At 51.3% G+C, this 26,589-nt stretch overlaps 1 protein-coding gene across 1 annotated transcript; it reads left to right on the top strand.

Annotated features, from left to right (window-relative positions):
* The first annotated feature begins 306 nt into the window (after positions 1–306).
* On the top strand, positions 307–26,516 carry DEF6 (DEF6 guanine nucleotide exchange factor). The gene is made up of 11 exons (XM_004590302.2): positions 307–1,098; positions 18,212–18,352; positions 18,870–19,055; positions 20,923–21,159; positions 21,264–21,410; positions 22,921–23,029; positions 23,131–23,429; positions 24,352–24,518; positions 24,622–24,820; positions 25,632–25,722; positions 25,892–26,516. The coding sequence occupies exons 1-11, from the start codon at positions 1,003–1,005 to the stop codon at positions 26,125–26,127; spliced, it is 1,908 nt and encodes a 635-aa protein (XP_004590359.1). The 5' UTR covers positions 307–1,002; the 3' UTR covers positions 26,128–26,516.
* The last annotated feature ends 73 nt before the right edge of the window (positions 26,517–26,589 follow it).

Below are 26,589 nucleotides of genomic sequence, written 5' to 3'. Positions count from 1 at the left end.
CTCTTTCCTGCGTCCTGGAAATGCACCCTCAACGCCCTGACCCAGACATCCCCTCCTGGGTTACCTGAGAAGTTCCAGCTACTCTTACACCAGCACCCTGAAAACTAGGGTGGGAGGGGGGACATGTGTCTCAGAATTGGCCCAAATAGGTGTCCGGGGCACCCATGATCATTATCCTCAGTGTTACTACCACCCTATGGGTGCTGGACCTGAAGGTCTAGCTGCCTACTGCCAGGACCCCTGGGATCGGACCCGCACACAAGGCTCAACCACAAGTGCCTCACAATCTGCATGTCGTCTGGGCCCAGAGTGGGCAGGACTCTGCATGCCTTTTAAGGCCGATGCCCAGGGGATGGAGCCAGCGAATGAAATGCCGAGTCCGCCTGACCTGGAGAGGTGCCCGGCTGTGTTCCTCCCCCAGCCTCGTGGCATTGCCTTTGTTTTCTTCCTCTTGGGTGGAGCCCCACCCCACAGTGGTGTTAAGTGGCTCTAGAAGAAGTGCTTTGTACAGAGCCTAGGATGTGCCTCCCAGCTGTTCCGACACCCATAGGGCCTTGTGAGTCTGGGATCCTTCCCATCTTACCAAGAGGGAGTTTCTGCAAGTGAAGCAGCCCACGGCTTCCCACCTGGTAAGTGTGGATCTGAGACCGGAACCCCAGGCTGCCTGGCTCCCAAGTCAGGATGGGCTTCCTTTGTCCTTCAGCAGACGACCTTCGGGGAACCAGGACAGCTCCAGCGAGCTCCGGGGCTAAGGAGACTTGTGAAAGGACCTCCCAAGCCCAGAGATCCAGCCCAACGCTGAGCCAGGGCTCTAGCCATCAAGAAGTTGGTCCCTGGGCCGCCAGCAGGGAGTGGGGCTACTGAGCAGCAGGCCGGAGCAAGCAGGCAGGTGGAGCTCTCGCTCCGCACCACGGCCCCTCTGCGGTCTCGGCAGCCGTTTGCATTTCCTGAAACCGGATCTCAGTGTTAGAGCCGCCCCTGGGCCGGGCGGGCGCCTCAGCCATGGCCCTGCGCAAGGAGCTGCTGAAGTCCATCTGGTACGCCTTCACTGCGCTGGACGTGGAGAAGAGCGGCAAGGTTTCCAAGTCCCAGCTGAAGGTGAGGAGCGCTGGGGCCGGGGGAGGCCAACAGATGTGCGCCGCCATCCAGCTGGGTGCGCCCGGGGATGCCCCGGAGGCACCCAGCTGTCCCCTAGCCCTGGCCCCTGGGGCCGAGCACTGCTGCCGAGTAACGGGCCACCATGGCCAGCCGGCCGGGTGGATGCTGCTACCCACCATGGGGCTGGTGAGGTTGGTGAAGTGCCACAGAGCGCCTGCCCACCTCCCTTTGCCCTCTGGTTGGTGGAGGTGGTGGTGGCATCATGGGGTTCTGCTGGCCATGAGCCAGGCCACGTCTCAGGTTTGGAGTGATGAGCACACACAGCTCCCCGGAGTCGTGCTTGGGCACGCACCCTGCTGCTGCTTGCAGCTTCCTCCTGCGTCAGAAGACACTGAGCTAGTACTTGTCAGTTAACTTCCTCCAGAGCCGAGAGAGGGACACAGCATGCTGCCGCACTCCCAGGCTGGTTGCTGAGCTCTGCTTCCCAGTGGGGACAAGGCTGGGGACCCCAGTAGACTGCTGCCCAGCTCACCATCCCGGTGTGTACACACACACACACACACACACACACACACACACAGAGCAAACTGTTAACATGGGTCATGAGACCTCAGGCCGGTGTGTGTGTGTGTGTGTGTGTGTGTGTGTGTGCACATAAACCAAAACCTGGCTGGATCCCATCATTGATCGTCCCTAAAACCCATCACTCAGGCTAGATAATTACCGAAGCCTAAATTGTTTTCCCTCTTCCTTTAGTCCTAGACTAGTGCCGCCCACCCCTCCCAGGTTAGTGCTACAGAGAAAAAAGTCCTCGGTAGCCAGAACCAGGAAACGCTGTGGGAAAGAAGCAGGGTGGGCCTCAGCTCTCTAGGTCATAGAGGTTTATTTAATTCACTCTGCGAGTAAATCATTGAGTTTCCCACTTGAAGCTATATACCAGACATCAGGCAAGCCCTAGCCTCTCCCCACCCCCAGCCCCCTCACCTGCCCCCTTCTCCCAAGGGAGAATGTCATCTCAGAAAAGCTTCCATCTTCTTACTTCTTCTTTTAAAAGTACTTATTTGAAAAGCAGAAGGACACAGAGGCAGAGAGAAATCTCCTGTCTGCTGGTTCACTTCCCAAATGCCCACAGCCAACCAGGGCTGGGCCAGACCAAAGTCAGGAATTAACACACTTGACCTAGCTCTGCCATATGGGCAGCAGGGACCCAACTGCTTGAGCCGTCCCCTGCTGCCTCCTAGGGTGCACACTCAGCAGAAAGCCAAGTCAGAAGCAGAGGAGCCCGAACTTGCACCCAGGCACTCCAGTGTAGGGTGCAGGTGTCTCAAAAGGTATCTTAAAGGTTGTACCAGGTGCCCACCTGCTTCACTCTTTAGAAAAAAAAATTTATTATTATTTTTTTATTGGTAAGCAGATTTCCAGAGAGGAGGAAGGACAGATAAATATTCCATCTGCTGGTTCACTCCCCAATGGTTACCACACCTGGAGCTGAGCTGATCCAAAGCCAGGAGCCAGAAACCTCCTCTGGGTCTCCCACACAAATGCAGAGTCCCAAGGCTTTGGGCCATCCTCTGCTGCTTTTCCAGGCCACAAGCAGGGAGCCAGATGGGAAGTGGGGCAGCTGGGATAAGAACCAGCATCCACATGGGATCCTGGCACTTGGAGGTGGAGGATTAACCCAGAAAGCCACAGTGCCAACCCCCTGCTTCACTCTTAGTAAGGTAGGAGGTGCCTAGAAACCTGAGAGATGGATGCAGAATAATAGACATTCCCACCTCCCTGAACTTGAATGTTCCACAGTGATCATACCCACAGGCTATCCCTTTAGCTAGTTTTGAAAGCTTCTAAGAAGTGATTTTCTACTCTCCCAGGAAGAAACTCCCACTACCACCTTTGATCACCTGAGATCCCAACCGGCACACCCTTAAAATCTTCTATTGCAGATCGTGTAGTTGCGTCCTCAGGACTCATGGAAGGAAACAAATCATTCACAGTCTGTCCCTGCAGAAACTCTGGTTCACCTCCACTCTCCACCGCACCCCTTTAGTACAAATACATTTAAAAAATTTTTTTAATATTTATTCATTTTTATTGGAAAATCAGATTTATAGAGAGAGGGAGAGATACAGAGAAAGATCTTCCATCTGCTGGTTCACTGCTCAAGTGGCCACAAGGGCCAGAGCTGAGCTGATCCAAAGCCAGAAGCCAGGAGCTTCCTCCAGGTCTTCCACACAGGGCTGCAAGGGTATGAGCCGTCCTCTAAAGCTTACCCAAGTCACAAGCAGGGAGCTGAATGGGAACTGAAGCAGCCAGGGAAAGAACTGGCACTCATATGGGATCCCAGTGCAAAAAAAAGGACTTTAGCCACTAGGTTACCACACCTGGCCCCCTTTGTAATTACTTATTTCAGAGAATATATATATTTTTTTGTTTGTTTGTTTTTGTTTTTAAACTTTCCCCTGCTTCCATCATCAGATGTCCACAGTGACTGGGCTGAACTGGGATGAAGCTGAGAGCCAGGAACTTAATCCATATGTTCCCAATGAACTTGAGCTATCTCTGTTGCCTTCCAGGGTCTGCATTAGGCAGGAAACTGGAATCGGGGCGAACCAGTCAGGTCCAATACAGGAGGCAGACATTCTAACCACTTGGTTAAATGCCCACTTCCAACATGGCTAGGACAGTCCCACCCTTCATGGCCTGTTGTTTCCAAGGTTGCATTTTGCTGCTCTCCATCACCTGTGGCTTCTGAAACCCCTCACACAGGGAAGGGCAGCCCTCAGGTGATTCTTCCTTTCGTAGTACTGTAAGCAGTAAGGCCTCCCAGGTTTAGCATCTGTCTTGGATTCTAACTGGACAGATCCTCCCTCAGTCTCTCTCTGCCTGTCCAGGTTACTTCTCCGGAAGATTCCATGGAGAGCTTGCACAGTGCAACTGACTTCATATCACTTCATAGCTCAGGTTAAGCCTACTGCCCGCCATGTGCCTGGATGGATGCTAGAGTTCCCCACTTCAGATAAATTGTCCATGGGCCTGGCAGCGTGGCCTAGCGGCTAAAGATAAATTGTCCACTCTGAGGACCATGTGGTCTGCATCATAGGAGAGAAGGCAGGAGGAAGATCGTTCCTCCCCCCACCCCCACCAGCAGCTGTTCCTGGTAGACACTGAAATGGGAGAAAGTAGTGATGGTGGTGGGGGGTGGAGTTGCCGGAAAGGCCGGAATGTAATAGGGAAGTGCTCAGCCTGATGAGGAAAGAGCAGAGAAGAGCTGGACCAGCAGGACTCACCCCACCTCTCCTCGCTGGCAGCCTCAGGGATGAGCAAGAAGATGCGGGAGGTCATCCTGTGCTAACTGAAATTGCCCCAGCCTTGAGGGCTGCAGTGGGGACCAGGCAGGAGACCCGTCCCAGTGCAGGGCAAGCTGCATCTGCGCATGACAAGTGCCATCTCTCCCCTGAGTTGCTGATAAAGAGGCCACAATGAGGCCCAAGGGAGGAGGAAGAAATTGGGAATGTTGGCCCTGGGAGGGGAGAGGAAGGGGACTTCAGCAGGAAGCCAGATCCTTCATCAACTGGGAGAAGACAGTGAAGCCAGATCATAGGAATGGCCCTAGTGCCTGGGAAAGACTAGGGCTTAGAACTTCGCAGAAGCCAAGGGCCCAGAGTGAGTCAGATCCATGAAACCAGCTCTAAAGTGAGGTTTAGAGCCTGGTCCCGGCAGAACTGCAATGGGAGGCACCCTAGGCAATGATGGGTTTCCTCAGGCCACACCTTCTCCCTCAGGGAGTGTGGAGGGTCACCTGACAGCTCCACCCTCGCCTCCCGCTGGGGCAGCTGGGCCAGAGTGAGCAGATTTCCTCTTTACCCTTGACTGGCAGGCACTGTGGGGAGGTAGGGGAGGGGAACAGGGCCTCACTCAAGGCAGTCCTGGAGCCTGGAGGCATCTCCCACTCAGACTCCCTGAGCTTCCAGCTCTGCCAGCTCTGGAGAGAGGGGACAGCCTTCTTAGTGGAGGACTGTTAGAAACAGCCCCAGGACAGAGCCCACTAGCTAGTGTCGAAAGCCTGCGCAGCCTTTCATGTCCAGTTTCCCATCTATAAAATAGGAGAGTTGAACCAGCCATCCAGTCAGCCTACTAAAATAGGTTAAAATCTGAATAAAGCACCCCCTCCCTTCCCCTCTCCTGGGCCGGTCTTTGCATTGATACCTATATCCAACCCTTCCAGTCATCCTCCGCTGCTTTCCCAGACACATTAGCAGGGACCTGGATCAGAAGTGGGAGCAACCAGGACTTAAGCTGGCACCCTGGTACAGATTGCCATTGTTGCAAATGCCTGTTAAACCTGATGCCACAATGCTGTCCCAATGACCAGTTCTTGTCACCCATGTTGGAGACCTAGATTGAGTTCTTGGATCTCTGGCTTTTAGAAGGAAGGAAGGAACTCTTTATTATTATTATTATTATTTGTTTTTTATTTGAAAGGAAGATTTACAAACGGACAGAGATATCCCACCCAATAGGTTCATGCCCAATATGGCTGCATGGTTGGAGCAAAGCTGATCCAAAACCAGGAACCAGGAGCTTCTTCTGGGCCTCCCATGTGGGTGCAGGGATCTGAGGACTTGGACTATCCTCCCTTGCTTTCCCAGTCCATATCAGGGAGCTAGATCAGAAGTGGAGTAGCCAGGACTGGAACCAACACCCATATAGGCTACAGGTGCTCCAAGATAAAGGATTAGCTACTTGAACCACTGTGCTGGCCCCTAAAGAAAATCTTTTTTAAAAATAAAATTTCAGGCCCGGCGCGATGGCCTAGTGGCTAAAGTCCTCACATTGAGCACGCCTGGATCGCATATGGGCGCTGGTTCTAATCCCGGCAGTGTCACTTCCCATCCAGCTCCATGCTTGTGGCCTGGGAGAGCAATTGAGGACGGCCCAAAGTCTTGGGACCCTGCACCCATGTGGGAGACCTGGAGGAAGTCCCTGAATCCTGGCTCCAGATTGGCGCAGCACCTGCTGTTGCACTCTCTTGGGGAGTGAATCATCGGATGGAAGATCTTCTTCTCTGTCTCTCCTCCTCTCTGTATATCTGACTTTTCAATAAAAATAAATAGCTCTTTAAAAAAAATAAATAAATAAAAGTTCTAGGGGCCGGGTGCAACAGCCTAAGAGCTAAGGCCTTGCCTTACACTTGCTGGGATCCCTGATGGATGCCAGTTTATGTCCCTTCTGCTCCATTTCCCATCCAGCTCACTGCTTATGGCATAGAAAAGCAATAAAGGATGGACAACACTTTGGGACCCTGCACCCATGTGGGATATCCAGAGGAAGCTCCTGGCTTCTGGCTTCAGATTGGCTCAGGTTAAGCTGTTTTGGTCACTTGGAGAATGAAGCAGCAGGTGGAAGATCTTTCTCTGTTTCTTCTCTATGTAAATATGCCTTTCAATAAAAATAAATAAATCTTTAAAAAATAAAATAAAATAGGGCCCGGTGTGGTGGCCTAGCAGCTAAAGTCCTCACCTTGAATGTGCCAGGATTCCATATGGGCGCCGGTTCTAATCCCAGCGACCCTGCTTCCCATCCAGCTCCATGCTTGTGGCCTGGGAAAGCAGCAGAGGACGGCCCAAAGCCTTGGGGCTCAGCATCTGCGTGGGAGGCCTGGAGGAAGTTCCTGGCTCCTGGCTTCGGATTGGCACAGCACCAGCCACTGGCGTCACTTGGGGAGTGAATGATTGGATGGAAGATCTTCCTCTCTGTCTCTCCTCCTCTCTGTGTATCTGCCTTTCCAATAAAAATAAAATAAAAATCTTTTTTAAAAATAAAGTAAAATAAAATTTGTACCATGCGTCATGATAGTTTGAGGTTACTCAATTCATGAAAAATGGAATTAAAAGCTAAATTTATTTTAATGCAAAAAAATTGAAATCCATAAACAATTTTCTCACGATACACATTTTCCACAAACTTTTTTGAAGTTCCCCCATAGTTGTACTTTGGTACCCATGAAACTATACCCAAAGCTACTGTGTAAGATTTTGTTTATTTGGAATGAAGAGTTACAGAGGGTGATGGGGGAAGAGACAAAGAGGTCTTTCACATGCTGGTTCACTCCCCAAATGGCCATTACAGCCATAGCTGTGCCAGACTGAAGCCAGGAGCCAGGAACTTCATCCAGATCTCCCATATGGGTGGCAGAGGTCCAAGCACTTGAACTCCCTTTTGCTGCTTTCAGGAAAATTAGCAGGGTGCTGGATTCAAACTGGCTCCCATAAGAAATGCCAACAGCACAAAGTGCAGCTTAACTACTACTTAAGACCAGACCCTGTATTTGTAACTCTTACAAGGGTTTCTGTCTTTTATTTTTTATTTATTTATTTTTAAAATTTTATTGGAAAGTCAGATATACAGAGAGGAGGAGAGACAGAGAGAAAGATCTTCCGTCCAATGATTCACTCCCCAAGTGACTCCAACAGCTGGTGCTATGCCAATCCAAAGCCAGGATCCAGGAACCTCCTCCAGGCCTCCCACATGGGTGCAGGGTCCCAAGACTTTGGGCCGTCCTCGACTGCTCTCCCAGGCCACAAGCATGGAGCTGGATGGGAAGTGGAGCTGCCGGCATTAGAACTGGTGCCCATATGGGATCCCGGCGGGCACGTTCAAGGTGAGGACTTTAGCCACTAGGCCACTCCACAGGACCCACTTTGTGTCTTTTAAAAGGATAAGGTCATGCAAAGACCCTAGTCTGTGACTGGCGCTGTGGCAGGTTAAGTCACTGTCTGTAATGCTGGCATGCTGCAATTCAGACTTCAAGCTGTTTCCAATCCAGCTCCCTGCTAATGTGCCTGGGAATGCAGTGGAAGATGGTTCAAGTACTTGTGTCCATGCCATCTACGCGCATGACACAGAGGGAGTTCCAGGCTCCTGGATTTGGCCTGGCCCAGCCCCAGCTTTTGCAGTCATTTGAAGAGTGAACTAGTAGATGGAAGATCTCTGTCTTTCCTTTCACTGTCACTTCGTGTTTCTTTTATTTTTATTTGAAAGGCGAGTTAGGTTGAAAATCCTCACTTTTAAAAAGATTTATTTATTCTTTTTTTTAAGATTTATTTATTTTATTGGAAAGGCAGATGTACAAAAAGGAGGAGAGACAGAGAGTACGATCTTCTGTCCGATAATTCACTCCCCAAGTGACCACAACGGCTGGTGCTGCGCCGATCCGAAGCCAGGAGCCAGAAACTTCTTTCTGGGTCTTCCACATAGGTGCAGGGTCCCAAGGCTTTGGTCCATCCTCGACTGCTCTCCCAGACCACAAGCAGGGAGCCAGATGGGAAGTGGAGCTGCCAGGATTAGAACCGGCGCCCATATGGGATCCCGGCACATTCAAGGCGAGGACCTTTACCATTACTCTATTGTGCCGGGTCCAGACTTATTTATTCTTATTGCAAAGTCAACTATATACAGAGAGGAGGAGAGACAGAAAGAAAGATCTTCTGTCTGATGATTTACTTCTCAAAAGGCCACAATGGCTGGAGCTGCGCCAATCTGAAACAAGGAACCAGAAGCTCTTCCAGGTCTTCCATGTGGGTGCAGGGTCCCAAGGCTTTGAGCCATCCCAGGCCACAAGCAGTGAGCTGGATGGGAAGCAGGGTCGCTGGGATTAAAACCAGCACCCACAGGTGTGCTCTATGCAAGGACTGTAGCCGCTAGGCTATCGTGCTCCGCCCAAAGTCCTCATTTTGTTAGCGGAAGTAATAAATGAAGTTGCTTCTCTTTGTTTTTCTTCCCCTTTGGTTAAGGCTTATTTCTTTTTATTGGAAAGGCAGAATTACAGAGAGGAGAGACAAAGAGAGAAAGGTTTTCCATCTACTGGTGCAATCCCCAAGTAGCTGCAATGGCCAAAGCTGAGCCAATCCAAAGGCAGGAGCCAGGAACCTCTACTGTTTCTCCCATGTGGGTCCAGATGCCCAAGGCTTTGAGCCTTTCTCTGTTGCTTTCCAGACCACAAGCAGCGAGCTGTATCAGAAGTGAAGCAGCTGGAACATGAAAGAACACCCAGATAGGATGCCAGCAGTACAGGTAGAAGCTTAGCCTACTACACCATGGTGCTGAATTTGCCTTTCAGATAATTAACATCTTTAAACACACATGCACACAGAGTTCATTGAGCAGAAGAAAATTATTCACTGTTTCTAAAGTCATTGCTTGCTGTTTTTGGATTCTCAACACCCGTTGTCTCTGCATTTACCCCTTTGTCAGATGGGGGTTCCAGAGCATGAAGACTGGAAACTAACAGAACCACTTCTTGGTCACTTATCAGCACATACCTGAAACCAACTCCCACACATTTATCCCACATTTTGTTTTTAAAGATTTATTTCATTTCTTTGAAAGGCAGAGTTACACAAAGAGAGGGGGAATAAGAGAGAGAGAGAGGTCCTCCATCTGCTAGTTCACTCCCTAATGGCTGTAATGGCAGGGGCTAGGCCAGGCTGAAACCAAGAACCTGGAACTCCATCCTAGTCTACACCATGACAAGCAGAGATTACCATGTGGCCTTCTGCTGGTTTCCCAGGCACATTAGCAGGGAGCTGGATCACAAGTGGAGCAGCCAGAACTCAAACTAGCACTTCCTGGAAATGCCATCATTGCAGACAGCAGACTAACCCACTACACCACAATGCGTGTCCCTGTTTTATTTTTAAAGATTGATTTGAAGAGGACCAGCACCATGGTATAATAGGTTATGCTGCTACCTGAGGTGCCTGATCCTGGGGGAGCAGTTCAAGGCCTGGCTACTCCACTTCTGACCCAGCTCCCTGCTAATGTGCCTGGAAAAGCAACGGAGAATGGCTCAAACTGTTGAGTTCCTGCACCCGCATGTGAAACTGTTAGAAACTCCAGATTCTTGGCTTCAAACTGGCCCAGCTCCTGCTCTTGTGCCTATTTGGGGAGCGAACCGACGGATGGAGATATGTCTCTGTGTACATTTGCATTTAAAATATATATATATTTTTAATTTTAAGGATTTATGTTTCAAAGCTAAGCTGGAGAGACGAGATCATCCATCTGTAGATTCACTTCCCAAATTGCTACAAAGGCCAGGAATGAGCCAGGTCAAAGCCAGGAATCAGGAATTTCCTCCAGATCCCCCACTCGGTGCAGGGACCCAAGCTCTTGGACCATCTTCTGCTGCCTTCCCAAGCGCATTAGCAGGGAGCTGGGTCAGAAACAGAACAACCTGGTGGTGTTCTTATATGGAATATTTGAGTTGCAACTGGCCCTTAACGCACTGTGCCACCGCGCCAGCCCCCTCACACTGGAGTTCTTAGAGGGCACCAGCCCTCCGCCCCACACACACCCCAGAGGAAAAGGTGAATATGCAGAGTTTCTCAAAGGTCAAAGGCTGCCCACCCACAAATGGGGGACTGCCTCGAGGTGGGAGCCCAACCCACAGCTGGTGAGCAGTGTTGGCACCGGAAACTGTGAGTCAGTAGCTCAGGGCGGGTCAGGCAGATTTCAGTTTCAGCAGCTCCCCAGGTGACTGACGCTCAGCCATAGCCCGCGTGGCTCAGAGACCCAAGCAGGGCCTTGCCAGCAGATCTTGGGCAAGACACTTGAACTCTCCCAGCCTTCATCTCCTCACCCGTGAGCAGACAATCATGAGAGCCCTTGCCTCCCGGGCTGGGGCTTGATTGAGATCTGCAAGTGAGCTCCTGTTCACCGCTCCACCCCTGCCATTTCCTTTCTAGCCTGACCCCCTGGCTCCACCCCATTGCCCTACCCACACCCAGGCACAGGAAACGCCACTGGCTGAGGTCTGCCTAGCTTCTCTGGCAGAGACCCCTAGCCCTGGGTCTGGCCCCCACACCTGATGGCTCACAGGGGACCTGGACTCTCCAGAATCCAGTCCTAAAGGGTACAGGTGAGAAAAACAGGGCATGGGCAGGTGAGCCAGGAGCAGCACGGCTCACATAACCAAAGCGGCTGCACAGACTCCTGCAGAATCTGTATACAGATAGAGAAAACTGAGACCTAAGGAGGCTCATGCGTTCCGAGAGATTCAGCCCATGTCTGTCTGACTTTGGTGTTTTTCTCTTTGTTATGTCCTTTCTGTTTGTCTTTCCATGAAGCATTCAAGTTCATTTGACAGATATGTACAGAGCATCCCTTTCTTTCAGTGATACAGCAGAGAGCGAAACACGCACCTATCACTGCCTGTGGTACCCCTGGATGATAAACAGAACACATATATACCAAAGATACAGCTTGAGAGAAAGAATGCAGAAGCAGGGATAAAAAGTGTAAGAGTTTGGGGCCAGTACTGTGGCCTAAAAGGTTCCTGTCCTGGTTGCTCTATTTCTGATCCAGCCCCCTGCTTATGGCTTTGGGAAGCAGCTGAAGATGGCTCAAGTGCTTGGGCCCCTGTCCCCATATGGGAGACCTATAAGAAGCTCCTGGCTTCAGATCAGTTCTGTTCTGGCTGTTGGTGCCATTTGAGGAGTGAGCCTGTCAATGGAAGATCTTTGTCTCTCTCTCCCTCTCTCCATAATTCTGCCTTTCAAATAAATGAGAGAGAAAGAGAGAAGAGGAAGAGAAAATGAGTGTAGGGGTTAATAGAGGATTGGGTTGTAGATTGATTTGATATGGTCAGGAAGCTCTCCACCAAAGGTGACATCTAAATAAAAATGGGAGAGTGACCTGGAGAGGAATGTTCCAGGCTAGCGGGGCAGTACGTGCTGAAGCCCTGGGGCAGGATGAGTGTCAGGGAAGCCAAGCCCTGGAGGGCTGTGAGCCATGGGTGAGCAGGCAAGGTCACAGGGGCCCAGAGGCCTCTGCAGGGGCCTGCGCTCTCACTCTGAAGTTGAAGGGAAACCACGGGAGGGTTTCGGTTAGACTTGGGGAGTGAGGCACGTCCTGCCGGTGGGAGGTCTTACACAGATTCCTAGAGCCAGGGTTGGATTTGAGTCCTTCCACATTCACGGAATACCGAACACCCAGAACTGCTCACTCAAACAGGGAACAGCAAAGGAATGTGTTTACAGAACAACTTCATCACAGGACAAATTATTACTAGCAGTAAACGGCATCTTTGGTGCCGTTTTTTAAAAAATCTCTATTTATTAATTTTTTTTCCATGAAAGCAATATATACTCCTGGTTATTAAAAAGTCAAACTATAAAAAAATATATTGTGAAAGGTGATGATGTTTGTTACAAAAGTAGACCATGTTTTGTGTTTAAAAATTAAGAGGTGGGTGTTTTTTAAAAGATTTTGTTTTTTAATTTTTATTGGAAAGTTAGATATATAGAGAAGAGGAGAGACAGAGAGGAAGATCTTCCATCCACTGATTCATTACTCAAGCAGCCGCAACGGCCAGAACTGAGCCAATCTAAAACCAGGAGCCTGGAGCCTCTTCTGAGTCTCCCACACAGGTGCAGGGTCCGTCCTCAACTGCTGTCCCAGGCCACAAGCAGGCAGCTGGATGGGAAGCAGTGCTACCGAGATTAGAACCGGAACCCATACAAGTTCCCGGCACATGCAAGGCGAGGACTTTAGCGCCGGGTCCGCAGAGGCGGGTATTTGGCCTGGTGATTAAGATGCTGATTACCAGGATCAGTACGGTGGTATAGCAAGCTAAGTTTCCGCTTACAGCACCAGTTTCCCAAATGGGGGTTTGTTTGTATGCTGGCTGCTCCAGTTCTTATCCTGCTCCCTGCTTATGGCCTGGAAAGGCAGTGGAAAATGGTCCAAAGCCTTGGGATCCTGTACCCATGTAGGGGGCTAGAGGAAAGTCCGGGATCCTAGCTTCAGATCTGCTCAGCTCCAGCCATTGCAGCCATTTTGGGAATGAACCAGCAGATGGAAAAACCTCTCTCCTTCTCTCTGTAATTTTGTTTCTTTTCTTTTCTTTTCTTTCCTTTTTTTAATAAAAAAGATACTGGTTAGGAAGCCTGCATCCCACATCAGAATACCTGAGCTCAGCCTCTGGCCCTGTCTACTGACTCTAGCTTCCCGACAGAGCAGACCCTTGAAGCCGTGGTGATGGGTCAAGTAGCTGGATTCCTGCCACCTGCCAGGGAGATCTAGGATCCAATTTGAGTCCCTCCAGCTGTTGCAGGCACTTGGGAGAGTGAATCCCAGAAAATAGATGCAGCTCTCTCCCTCTTGTCTACCTTTAACAAAAAAATTCAGAGTAGGGAGGGAAGGTGTTAAGATCACAGTTATGGGCCCGGCGGCGTGGCCTAGCGGCTAAAGTCCTCGCCTTGAACGCGCCCCGGGATCCCGTATGGGCGCCGGTTCTAGTCCCGGCAGCTCCACTTCCCATCCAGCTCCTGGCTTGTGGCCTGGGAAGGCAGTTGAGGACGGCCCAAGGCTTTGGGACCCTGCACCCGCGTGGGAGACCTGGAAGAGGTTCCTGGTTCCCTGCATCGGATCGGCGCGTACCGGCCAGTTGCGGCCACTTGGGGAGTGAAACATCGGATGGAAGATCTTCCTCTCTGTCTCTCCTCCTCTCTGTATGTCCGGCTTTCCAATTACAATAAAATCTTTAAAAAAAAAAAAAAAAAAAGATCACAGTTATCCCCTGAGCTCTATGGCTCTCCCTAGAGTGTGGGGAGATAATCACTGGGAACAGTTGCTGAGTCTTCTGGATTCTTTTTTATGGACAAATAAACAGGGTAGGTTAAACCAAATGGAATTTCTGATATTTGATCGTTTAGACCTACTAGTCAGTTTCATATGCCTCAGGCTAATTTTTGCACACATATGTAGGTCACAAACATTCATTCTATATTCATTCTTGCTTTTTTCACATGCGGATAGAGCATGCTTACCTTTCCTTGTTTACACATGCAATTATAAATAGTACAGGTAGTTCACATCTGAGCACTTTGCTAGTAAGCTCTTGACTCAACATGTCCTTTGAAGAAGGCCTGATTATCGTCCTGACAGACAAAATTAAGGTCTTGGGAGAATTTTTTTTAAATATTTATTGATTTTATTTGAAAGTGTTACAGAGAGAATGGGGTGGGGGTGGAGAGTGGAGGGGGAAAAGAGAGAAAGAAAAAAACTTCTGTCTGCTGGTTCACTCCCCAACTGGCTGCAATGGCCAGGGATGGGCTAGGCTGAAAGCAGAAGTCAGTAGCTTCATTTAGGTTCCCAGGTGGATACAGGGGTCCAGACACTTGGACCATCTTCTGCTTCCTTCCCAGGCATGTTAGTTGGGAACTGGATGGGAAGTGGAACATACACAATTCACACCAGAACCCAAGAGGTGCCAGTGTTAGAGGCAGCAACTTAACCCGCTGCACTACAGTGCCAGTCCTGAATTAAGTCACCTGATGAGTACACAATTGCCAGAAGTCCAACCTTACATAAGGGTACTTGTCATGGTATGCCCAGCCACTATTTTTTTTTAAAGATGTATGTATTTTTATCGGATAGTCAGATTTACAGAGAAAGGAGAGACAGAGAGAAATCTCTGTTTGCTGATTCACTCCCCAAGCAGCCACAATGGCTGGGGCTTCGCATATCTGCAGTCAGGAACCAGGAGCTTCTTCTGGGTCTCCCATGTGGGTGCAGGGTCCCAAGACTTTGGGCCATCCTCTGCTGCCTTCCCAGGCCACAAACGGAGCTGAATGGGAAGTGGAACAGCGAACACAAATTGGTATCCATATGGGATCCCTGCAGATGCAAGGTGAGGCATTTAGCCACTAGGCTACTGAGTTGGGCCTGCCCACCCACTATTGATGGAGCCTTGGGTTGTTTGCAATTCTATGTTGTTTTATTGTTTTTAAGATTTATTTATCTTTATTGGGAAGGCAGATTTACAGAGAGAAGGAGAGAACTTCCATCTGATGGTTCACTCCCCAGATGACCAATGACCATAATGGCTGGAGCTGAGCTGACCCAAAACCAGGAGACAGGAGCTTCCTCTGGGTCTCCCACATGGGTTCAGGGATCCAAGAACTTGGGCCATCGTCTGCTATTTCCCCAGGCAATAAGCAGGGAGCTGGATTGGAAGTGGAACAGCCAAGACTCAAACCAGTGCCCTTATGGGGTACCAGAACCGCAGGTGGAAGCTTTGCCTACTGTGCCACAGAGCCTGCTTCCTTTTCTATTTTTTTCCAAGATGTATTTATCTTTATTGGAAAGAAAGACCTACAGAGAGAAAGAGAGGCAAAGATAAAGATCCTCTATCTGCTGGCTTACTCCCCAAGTGGCAGCAAAGACTGGACTGAGCTGCTCTGAAGCCAGGAGCCTCCCCTGGGTTTTCTAGACAGGTGCAGGGCCCCAGGGCTTTGGGCCATCTTCCACTGCACTCTCAGGCCATAAGCAAAGAGCCAGACGGTAACCAGAGCAGCCAGGACACAAATCAGCACCAATATAAGATCCTAGTGCCCATAAGGCAGTCTATTATAGCAGGCCCATCTATTTTTTTTCCTAAGATTATATGTTATTTGTTTGAAAGGCAAAATGACAGAGAGAGGGAGAAACATGAGAGTAAGGTCTTCCATCCTCTGATTCACTCCCCCAAATGGCTGCATTTGTTAGGGCTGGACCAGGTTGAAGACAGGAGCATAAAACTCCATCTAGATCTCGCACATAGGTGTCAAGGGCCAAGTCCTTGGGTCATTACCCACTGTTTTCCTAAGCACATTGGTAGGGAGCTGAAATAGAAGCAGAGCAGCCGGGACTTGAACCAGTACTTTGATACAGGATACCGACATTGCAAGCAACAGTTTGATCCACCGCACCCCAGTGCCAGACCCTGTAATTCTTACTATAAGCAGTATATCAGTGAATGTTTTTGGACATGTAACTGTTCCCTTGGGCACCTGTAGGTTGGATGCTGTAACAAAGGTCATATTCAATTTTATTTTTGGTAAATGCTCACTCTCCATAAAGACCCCCAATTCACACCATGCCAGTGGGACATCAGATCCCCCCAGTCCTCACCCACAACCTCCTCAGTGCCTTATACCCTCTGTCTCTGGCATCTGAGTTGATTTGCTGGGTTAAAACCATTCTTCTCCATCCAGGGAAGAGACTAACCATTGCTCTGTACACACGAGTCCAGCAGGTCGAACATGTCATCTCACACCATCCTCCCAGCTATTCCCCCGTCAGCTCTTAGCCCATTTTATTGACAATAAAACTGAAGTTCAGAAAGGTGAAGGGATTTATCCAAGATCCTACAACTCAGTAGTAAAGGTCATGGTCCCTCCTTACTCTGGGGTGTAGTCACACAGCTGGGGCAGTGCGTGGATTTTCCTTAAGGATATCTGGAAGAGGTTTGCAGGGAGAAAAGGATGTGCATAATTTGAAGACGCTAGGAGGCAGATGGGAATAAATAAAGCTCTTGGGATAACACTTGTCGCTTCAGCGGTGGCAATGGATGTCTGGCATTAGAATCCTGCTGAGTCAATTGGAGCTAGGAATTGAGCCAGTAGCAACCCCTTAGAGTAGGAGCCCAGACTTTTCTGGATACCAGTAATGAAACACAGACTCAGTTGGCATAAGGAAAAGGGTACTTATTGACTCACATAGCCAAATTCCAGCGATGGCTACCCAGAGGGAAAACAGAAACACTGGCCCCAGGGCCAGGCTCCCCACCTTCCTGTTTGACCAAGGAGAACCAGGCACCCTGGATAACACTGCTGTGTACACACACACACACACACACACACATCTCTGAGACAGGGCCAGTTGAACTGCTGGTGGTACTGGAAGCCCTGGCATCCAGTACTGAGGGATGGCATTCGGGCTGGGAGATAGAAGAGGACAGAGGTGTCATGGAGATGGATCTTGTCTCCAGGGTTCATGGGCCAGTTGGGGAGAGAGAGGCTTAAGCCGCTGCTATGAGCAGGAGCCAGCCAGCTAGCCTCTGGAGCCAGATGCACCTGCTCCCAATGGCAGCTCTGCCATTTACTGGTAGATTCTCCAAAGCACTGCCTCTTCAACTGAAAAGTAGAAATGGAAACATCTGTGTATCAAGGCAGAGACCAGAAGGGAATTACTGAAAGTCCCTCGTGGAGTGGCTAGTACATCCCTAATCATTCATGCTGCCCTCACAGAATGACTCCAAGGCCACCTGAGGTATATGTTTTTGAACCACATGGTCTTGTTGAAAGCTTCACCCCCTTTGTTCTAATATCATGCATCTGTTCAACAGACTGCTCTTTTCTGCACAAGGTCATGACCATGATCCTATCTCAGCCCTGGCCTCCACTTCCCATGGGCCATTGTTCCTGAACCTTCTTTAAGCTCTTTCCTATCTTTTAGAGGGGCTCTTCCAGAGTGGACATGCCTGGGTGTAGGCACACTGTAGCCTAAACACTGAGTCAGATGAAAACAGCTGGGTTTGGGACTTCTGTCCTGGGGTGGTAATTACATTTCTGCAGACAGTCCAGCAGCATGGAGAGCTCTTAGTCTTAGAAAGCTCGCGGAGGTGAATCCCAAGCTCTCAAAAAAAGAATAATAATAATAATAATAATAATAATAATAATACAGAGAAAGATCTTTCATCTGCTGGCTCACACCCCAAATGGCTGAAATGGTCAGGGTTGGATCAGGCTGAAGCCAGGAGCCTGGAGTTTCATCTTGGTCTCCCACATGGGTCGAGGCATCCAAACACTCAAGCCAAATTCTGCTGCTTACCCAGGCACATTAGCAGAGAGCTGGATCACGGGAGTGGAGCACCCAGGACCTGGACCAATGCCCATATAGGATGGAGGTTTAGCGTGCTGCGCCATAGCAGTATCCTGGAGTTTTGGGCAGTGTCCTTGTCTGCAGACCTAATAGGATGGCTAAGTCTGTGGCTGCCTGGATGCAAATCCAAGTTCTGCCAGCTGTGACCTTGGATAAGAAATATTTCAAGGCCTCTGGTGGCTTATCCTGTGTAAATGAGCTATGAATACTTGTTATAGAGGCTAACTGAATAGCTTTTGTCTGTGCTTGGCACATGGCAATTGTGTGGATTTTACTCACTGAACTGATCAGGGTTGCAGAGACTTCAGCCAGGCTGGGGGTAAGGACAGGCAGGGATGTCGGAGTATCTGTCCTCTGGCCTGGCTTTGCTTGTGATACAGGAAGGCAAATGGCTGCTCTGTCTCAGGTGCTGTCCCACAACCTGTACACTGTCCTGCACATCCCCCATGACCCCGTGGCTCTGGAGGAACACTTCCGGGATGATGATGACGGCCCTGTGTCCAGCCAGGGCTACATGCCCTACCTCAACAAGTACATCCTGGACAAGGTAGGAGCCAGCTGGGGGTACCTCCAGCCTCTCCCGTCTTCCTTGAGCCAACCATCACCCTGATACCTTGCCACTGCAACTTTTCCTCCGACAGATTTCCATTTCTGCCCACTTTGTCCTCCCCTACTCTCCCACCCTATTCTTTACATCTCGGCCCCCTCCTTGTCCCAACTCACGCTTGATGTCCTTCATTCCTGTGCTAGCCTCCATCCTGCCCATGCCCTGTTCCTGTCTGCACCCCACCCCTGTCTCCCCACCATCCCACCTGTCAGCTTCTTCCCAGGTCCTGTTTGGCTGTCCATTCTCCTTGTGTTTCCCCCACTTTTTTCCCTATGCTGAGGGACTTGGTGGGTTTGGGTATATTGGGGAGGTATTTGGAACCAGCTAATCACCTGCTAATTGGTCCAGAGAGTCTTCAAAGCAGCACTCTGGGTTCGGCCAGGTGGCCTGGGCTGGGGTCTAGTTGGGTGACAGAACAAGGATAGGGCAGCTGGCTGACATGTGGATCTGGTGGCAGGTGGAGGAGGGAGCTTTCGTCAAGGAGCACTTTGATGAGTTGTGCTGGACCCTGACGGCCAAGAAGAACTACCAAGTGGACAGCAACGGGAACAGCATACTCTCCAATCAGGATGCCTTCCGCCTCTGGTGCCTGTTCAACTTCCTGTCTGAGGACAAGTACCCTCTGATCATGGTTCCTGATGAGGTGAGGATGGCAGTCCTGGGGACTGAGTCTGTAGGGGTCCTGTCTCAGAAATGATGAAGGAACCTGTCTATGCTGACACCTGTTCATCCCACCCAGGTGTCTGCACATGCATACATAATTGAACTGACCAAATCAGAGTGACTGTGCCCTCTAGGAGAGCTGAAGTCACACTTCAGTCAGGGTTCTGCTAGCCCTCATGGGAGCAAAGCAACCTGAAGAAAAAATTTTAAGATTTATTTATTTTTATTGCAAAGTCAGGTATAAAGAGAGGAGGAGATACAGAGAAGAAGATCTTCTGTCCGCTGATTCACTCCCCAAGCGGCCGCAACAGCCAGAGCTGAGCTGAACCAAAGCCAGGAGCCAGGAGCTTCATCCGGGTCTCTCACACGGGTGCAGGGTCCCAAGGCTTTGGGCTGTCCTCTACTGCTTTCCCAGGCCACAAGCAGGGAGCTGGATGGGAAGTAGAGCCTCCAGGATTAGAACAAGCACCCATATGGGATCCCAGCACATGCAAGGCGAGGACTTTAGTCACTAGGCTACCACGCCAGACCCTGAAAATTTCCGTTGACACAGAGGCACACATGCCTGGATCATTACCTGGTGTTTTAAATGAGATACACAAGATCCAGCAGGGCAGGGGTGGCACTTCCTAGAAGCCATCCGGAAGGGGTGCTTTGTACAAGAAGGAGACCTTCCTGGAACAGGAGCAGCTCTCTGATTGTTCCAGGTGGGCAGCCAAGTCTGGCCCCAGCTCCCTGTGTCCCTTCTCCGTCTCTCTTCAGCAGAACCAGGGTAGACTCGGCTTGGGGTGAGAGGTAGCATCCCAAGAGAAGAGACCTGGACAAATGCTTCCAGCCTTGCCTCCCCTGCCTGTTCAGACTTTCTCCTGACCCTTTCGTCCTCGTAGTGGTTGGGCAGATGCCAAACTGATCTTAGGTCTTCAGAGCAGGTGTTTGTGGGAGGGGCCTCTGTGTGGACAAGAGGTCCTGGCGTGTCCAACTGCACTGAAATTTATGTCCTTTTTTTGCTTCTGCTTGTGGGCAGGCTGAGAGTCACTGATAAAACACCTCATGGGGGTGGGACAGGATCTGGTGCCCTCTACAAATTCCCCATCGGAAACCCAGCAGGCCCCCACCCACCTCCCTGTGGTGATTGTCTTAAAGTCCCAGAAAGCCAGGGGATGGCCACCCTTTTCAGATCCCTGCCAGTCAGGGCAAGGTGGCCTCCCGGAGGCTGCAGGGCCACTTGCTCTTGCCAGCAACATGCAGAGAGAATGAGCTTCAGCAGGATGTACCCCAACCACCACTTCCTGTTCTTCTGTAACAGGCTTCCTGTCCCGACTTTGCTTACCCCAACCCCCAGTCCTCTTGCTTTCTCACAAGGGGAAGGATTCCCCAGGTCCGGGGACTAGAGCTTGGGGTTGGAACTCTAACTGCTCCCAACTTGTGGGGGGATGTAGAGCAAGTCTCTTCAGCCACAGGACCTTGGTCTTGTCATCTGCCCACCAAGGGTATGGGAGAGCAGGGCCCTTGTGCACCCCTGATATTTCCTATGATGTACTGCCTCTGTCTACCCCCCCACACACTGCAAGCTCCCGCCTTCACCCTTGTCCTTAAGGCGGCAGAAAGGAGGAAAAGGTGGACAGGGAGGGGGAGAGGATACCAGAATTGGGGGGTGGGGGTCCTGGATTCCCTACTAAATCTGTCAGACTGCTCCCCACAGAGAGTTGGTCATCTGGCCCACTGCCACACACCTGTCCTGGTTCCCTCTGTCCAGACCCTAGGAATACTTCCCGCATGTCAGCGCAACGCTGTCCACACTGCCTGCTGTGGTCACCAGGCCTTCTTCCTCCATTCTCCCCCTATAGGTGGAGTACCTGCTGAAAAAGGTGCTCAGTAGCATGAGCCTGGAGGTGGGCTTGGGGGAGCTGGACGAACTGCTGGCCCAGGAGGCCCAGGCGGCCCAGACCACAGGAGGGCTCAGTGTCTGGCAGTTTCTGGAGCTCTTCAACTCAGGCCGCTGCCTGCGGGGTGTGGGTCGGGACACCCTAAGCATGGCCATCCACGAAGTCTACCAGGAACTCATCCAGGATGTCCTGAAGCAGGTGAGACCAGCACAGACCCAGGGGAAAGCCACTGGGGTGGTGGGGCTGTGGGTGAAGAGGCCATGGGGGCCCCAGAAAGTCTCTGACTCAACACTGGCTGGCAGGGCTACCTGTGGAAGCGAGGGCACCTAAGAAGGAACTGGGCCGAGCGCTGGTTCCTGTTGCAACCCAGCTGCCTCTGCTACTTTGGGACTGAAGAGTGCAAAGAGAAGAGGGGGAGCATCCCCTTGGACGCACACTGCTGCGTGGAGGTGAGAATTGAAGCTGGGGGTGAAGAAAGGGGGCAGAACTAGGGTGAAACAGTGAAATCCAGCCAGGGACCCCAAGGCCATTCTTATCCATGCCAAACACTTAAAAAAAAAGGGGGTGGCCAAAGCACAAATCAACTACCAAAGCACTAGTGAATCACGTGACTTGTGTTGAAGACAGAGATCTCTGCTGAAGAGGAGATGGCTCAGGTCCACACTGCATGTCAAATCCTTCTAAACATCCTTTTACAAAGATCGTTGTCCTTTATCCTTATCTTCTTCCAAACTCCTCTCCTTTGCCTCCCCACTCCCTTGGCCCTGCTCATTATTATTTTAGAGGCTTAAAACAATCCTATTTGAAACAGCGGTTTTATATATAGAATATGAAAAATTTGCCACTTGAACTGTACAGTCTCAAGGCAATTCGTACATTCATGCTATTGTGCAAACATCCCCACTGCCTGTTTACACATGTGTCATCCTCAGAGCAGAAGCACTGCACCCATTAACTCCTCATTCCCTGGTCCCCAGCCCCTACTTAACCTCTACTCTCTCAGAATTTGTCTACAAATTCCAGGTATTTCAGGTGAGTCTACTCAAACAACATTTACCCTTTGGGGTCTGGCGTCTTTCACACAGCATCAGGTTGTCAGACTTCATCGATGTTGTAGCATGTATCAGTCACACCCGATGTGGAATCGCTGGCTCCTGGGGGTTGGGCAAGGGGAGGTCCCAGCTCTCTGGGGAACTACCAGACTTCCTCAACAGCTTCATCAGAGAATATTCTCCCCAGCAGGCTGTGGGAGATCTGAATGTCTCCCAGCCTGGCCAACGCTCACATTTCACACAACTGTGAACAGCCATGGTAGGTTGGTCATCATTGTCATGTCAGGAACCAGGTAGTGCTGCAGACAGCATGAGTGCAAGCAGACAGCACAGCCTCACCACCATCAGGTGTGTGGGCTGGACCAGGGGTCTAGGATGAGCGAATACTAATGCTAGAAAACACTAGGACCCATTCTAGGACGTAGGAAGCTCAATGCATGGTAACTATTAGGAGGGAACTTCAAAAACCCTATGAAGATAGAATTCAAAGACAAGCTTATTTTGGTGAATGAATGAATGAATGAATGAATAAATAAATAAATAAATAAAGGCAATGATGCCTAATTTTTACCTAATACGCAGATTCCCCTCCCCCACCTTGGGGTATCTTCCACCATATGAAAACCTCAAAGAAGAACAAATGTTACCAAAATATCCATAGAATGAAGGCATCTGCTTTCTCAACAAGCAAGGCTGTATAGATAGCAAGACTGCAGACCCGGGGTGGGGGAGTGGGGAGAGAGGGACGGAGAGGAGCCACTGGCCGGGAGGCAGAAGTACTCCCTAAACTAACCATCTATGTCGAGGGGGGCAAGCCCCCCAGGGGAGATGATAAGCCAGGGTGGGCCAGGGCTTGAGCTGGGACACCCCAGGGCGTTCAGTGAAGCCAGCCTGTCCTCTTGCCCAGGTGCTCGCGGACCGCGACGGGAAGCGTTGCATGTTCTGCGTGAAGACAGCCACCCGCACGTATGAGATGAGTGCCTCGGACACACGCCAGCGCCAGGAATGGACGGCCGGTGAGTGCTGGAGGAGCAGCCTGGACCCAGCCAACTCCCCAAGGCCCCAGGTGCACGGTGAGGGGCTGGGTGCCAGCTGATGACCTGCCCTCACCCCGCAGCCATCCAGACTGCGATCCGGCTGCAGGCCGAAGGAAAGACGTCGCTGCACAAGGACCTGAAGCAGAAGCGACGGGAGCAGCGGGAGCAGCGGGAGCGACGCCGGGTGGCCAAGGAGGAGGAGCTGTTGCGTCTGCAGCAGCTGCAGGAGGAGAAGGAGCGGAAGCTGCAGGAACTGGAGCTGCTGCAGGAGGCACAGCGGCAGGCGGAGCGGCTGCTGCAGGAGGAGGAGGAGCGGCGCCGCAGCCAGCACCGCGAGCTGCAGCTGACGCTGGAAGGGCAACTGCGGGAGGCGGAGCAGGTCCGGCCACCCCGCTCCCCGGCGGGGAGGAGCCTAGGGTTTGGAAAGGGAGGGTGAGAAAGAGGGATTTGGGTGTCTGGAGGAGTGGGACCTGTGGCTAAGGAAGTAGGGAAGGAGCCAATAGAGAATGTGTGGGGCGGGGCGGTAAACAGGTGGGCATCAAGTGGAGTCTGTTGGGAGCCCTGGGCTTGGAGAGAAAGAGTGGCTGATTGCGGATTAGCTTGACCCAGGGTTGGACTAGACTTGAGCTGTGCTCACAGTGAAAGCAGTTGAGGGACCATAGGGTGGCGGTAGGCAGGTTGCACGTGAAGGCCCGCTAGCAGTGCCCTGGCAGCTCCATGGACCACTGAGGAGAGCTGGGTTCAGAGTCAGAGATGCGAGGATTCAATCTGAGCTCTTTTAGGAGCTCAGCGACCTCAGGCAATTCCTGAGGTCTTTGTGCTTTATTTACCCAGCAGTAAAATGTTGGTGCTAACACAGCTTTGTTCATAGAGGAAGGCGGATTAAATGAGGAGACACTTATGTTCAATAAATCTCAGTGGTAATAATTACAGTAACCTCCCAAGCACAAGCCCTAATTATATATGCATATATAATAATAATTATTAAGATGGGGGCTTGGGAGGAGGTACCTATAATATTAGTTTAGCATAGTATTGTAATACATCATTTAGCTAGAATGTGTATTCATATTATTAAAGCTAGTGCTAAGAAGGTAATGACTTGGGCCCCTTTGCCCCCACGTGGCATCTATTCACTGGCATTAGCTGACCTAGGAAACCCTGAGAAAGGGGGTGAGATCAGGAAATCCCACATAAAGTAATTCCCTAGGCTCTCTCCCTCAGGTTGCCCAGTGCGGAGAACCCGGGAACCCCCAGGGGCTGGAGGCCACCTGCCTAAGCTCTCTGCCATCCTCCTGCAGGCCCGGGCCTCCATGCAGGCTGAGATGGAGCTGAAGAAGGAGGAAGCTGCCCGCCAAAGGCAGCGCATCCGAGAGCTGGAGGAGATGCAGCAAAGACTGCAGGAGGCCCTGCAGCTGGAGGTGAAAGCCCGGCGGGACGAGGAGGCGGTGCGCCTCGCCCAGACCAGGTAGGCCTGAGGGACTCCCACCTGGTACTTCCAGCCACCACCCCCCTGCCTAAGCACCCTGCCTGCTGACCACCCGTGACTACCTCCCCACCCATCCACCCAGGCTGCTGGAGGAGGAGGAGGAGAAGCTGAAGGAGCTCATGCAGCTGAAGGAGGAGCAGGAGCGCTACATCGAGCGCGCGCAGCAGGAGAAGCAGGAGCTGCAGCAGGAGATGGCGCTGCAGAGCCTCTCCCTGCAGCAGGCCCAGCAGCAGCTGGAGGAGGTGCGGCAGAACCGGCAGAGGGCTGACGAGGACGTGGAGGTGAGTGCGGAGCTGAGCCTGCAGGCCGGCAAGCAGGTCCTCTCCCCTGGCTGTGGGACCTCCAGCAAATTGCTTAACCTCCCCGAGTTTCAAGTGTCTGCTCTGGGGAGGGAAGTTGGTATGAACATTGCAGTCAGGGGTCAACAAGGTGACATTTGGTAGTTAGCACATAGTTGCTGCTGCTTGTGGTGAACACAGTTATTAATCTGGGCAATTATTTTCTTACCTGCTACTCTCCCAAGCTTCAATTTTGTTATCTCTATTTTAACTCCCAGACTCCTTGGAGCCTGAATCTCCATAAAAATGGAGTTCTTTTTTTAAGGTGAAGTTTTGGTGTTTTGTTCTCGTTAACTACTGCATTTTGCTTTGACTTACACAATCGTTGTAGAGCAAACTCAGAAAGGCATCCATAAAAGGAAATGCTCCTCCCTCAATATCCACCCCACACACACAGCCTCCACTGCCCAACCCCAGCTTCGCTCTGTGGCGCTGTGAAGGAGGACAGGATGGTGTGCTGCCATGGTTCCTGGGCGAGTCACAGAAACCTCTGGTGAACTTGCTTGCTGTTTATTTCTGCTTTGTGAATTAGATAAGACAATGCATCCGCACAGCGTGTCCATACGTTCCCTGAAAGTGGGCAGGCTCTGTCCACGTACATATTTGTGAACATAACATGGGTTGTTCTGAGGGGAGTTACCAGTAGCCCTGGCCAAGGGCACCTGTGAACCTGAAAAGATCAAGATGCCTGCTGCGGATGGTGCTTCTGACCCACTCCTCCCCCATCCCCATCCCGGCTGGCCTTGCCCCACAGGCTGCCCAGAGAAAGTTGCGCCAGGCCAGCACGAACGTGAAACACTGGAATGTCCAGATGAACCGGCTCATGCATCCCATCGAACCTGGAGGTGAGACGGGATTAGCTCTGGAGCGCCCTCTGGAGTCGGGAGGGGGAAAGTAGGGGAGCAGGGCACCTGCAGATCTCCAGGCCCAGCTAAGAAGGTCTGGAGGTCCACCCGTCCCTGGGGACTGAGGCCCCTCACAAGTGCCCTCATGCGCCTGCCTTCTCTCCGCCAGATAAGCGGCCCGTCACCAGCAGCTCCTTCACGGGCTTCCAGCCCTCCCTGCTCGCCCGTCGTGACTCCTCCCTAAAGCGCCTGAGCCGCTGGGGATCCCAAGGGCACAGGACACCTTCCCCCAGCAGAAGTGAGCAGCAGAAGTCCCTCAACGGGGGCGGGGAGTCTCCCATCCCCACCGCCACTGCTGCTGCTGCTGCCACAGAACACAAACTGGATCCCACTCCAGAAAACTAGCTTCTCTCAGTCCCTTCTTTGTCCCAGTGTCCTCCTGCCCACCAAGACGTGGCCACAGCAGGCCTGTGGGTGACACCGATACCGGGAAGGAGACGGAGCTGGGGTCTTGGTCCCAGGGACCTAGACCTGCCAACCAACATTATGACAATGTCGGCTGGAGCCTAGCTCATCTTGCACACCAGCCCCAAGCCCTAGGCTACAGAAGTGATCCAGGCTATTGATACTTGGGAATTTGGCCCTGTGCTTGTAGCCCCATGGACCCGAGGACCTGGGCTGGGAAAGAGAGTGAACAAGCAAGCCAGAGGACAAATGCCCTCCTGGGCCACCACTAAGTGTGGAGGGACGTTTCCAAATAAAAACTGCTCTGGGAATGAATTACTGACTTGAGTCCATTTATCTTGCCTGATATTTTCTCCTTAAGAGTCCAAAGAAAACCAGGTGTAGTGAATGGGTAGAAATGAA

The sequence above is a fragment of the Ochotona princeps genome, chromosome 1 (genome assembly GCF_030435755.1).
Source record: "Ochotona princeps isolate mOchPri1 chromosome 1, mOchPri1.hap1, whole genome shotgun sequence".
NCBI classification, from domain to species: domain Eukaryota; kingdom Metazoa; phylum Chordata; class Mammalia; order Lagomorpha; family Ochotonidae; genus Ochotona; species Ochotona princeps.
Note: the sequence above shows the minus strand (reverse complement) of the source record. Positions and strands in the feature narration are given on the sequence as shown.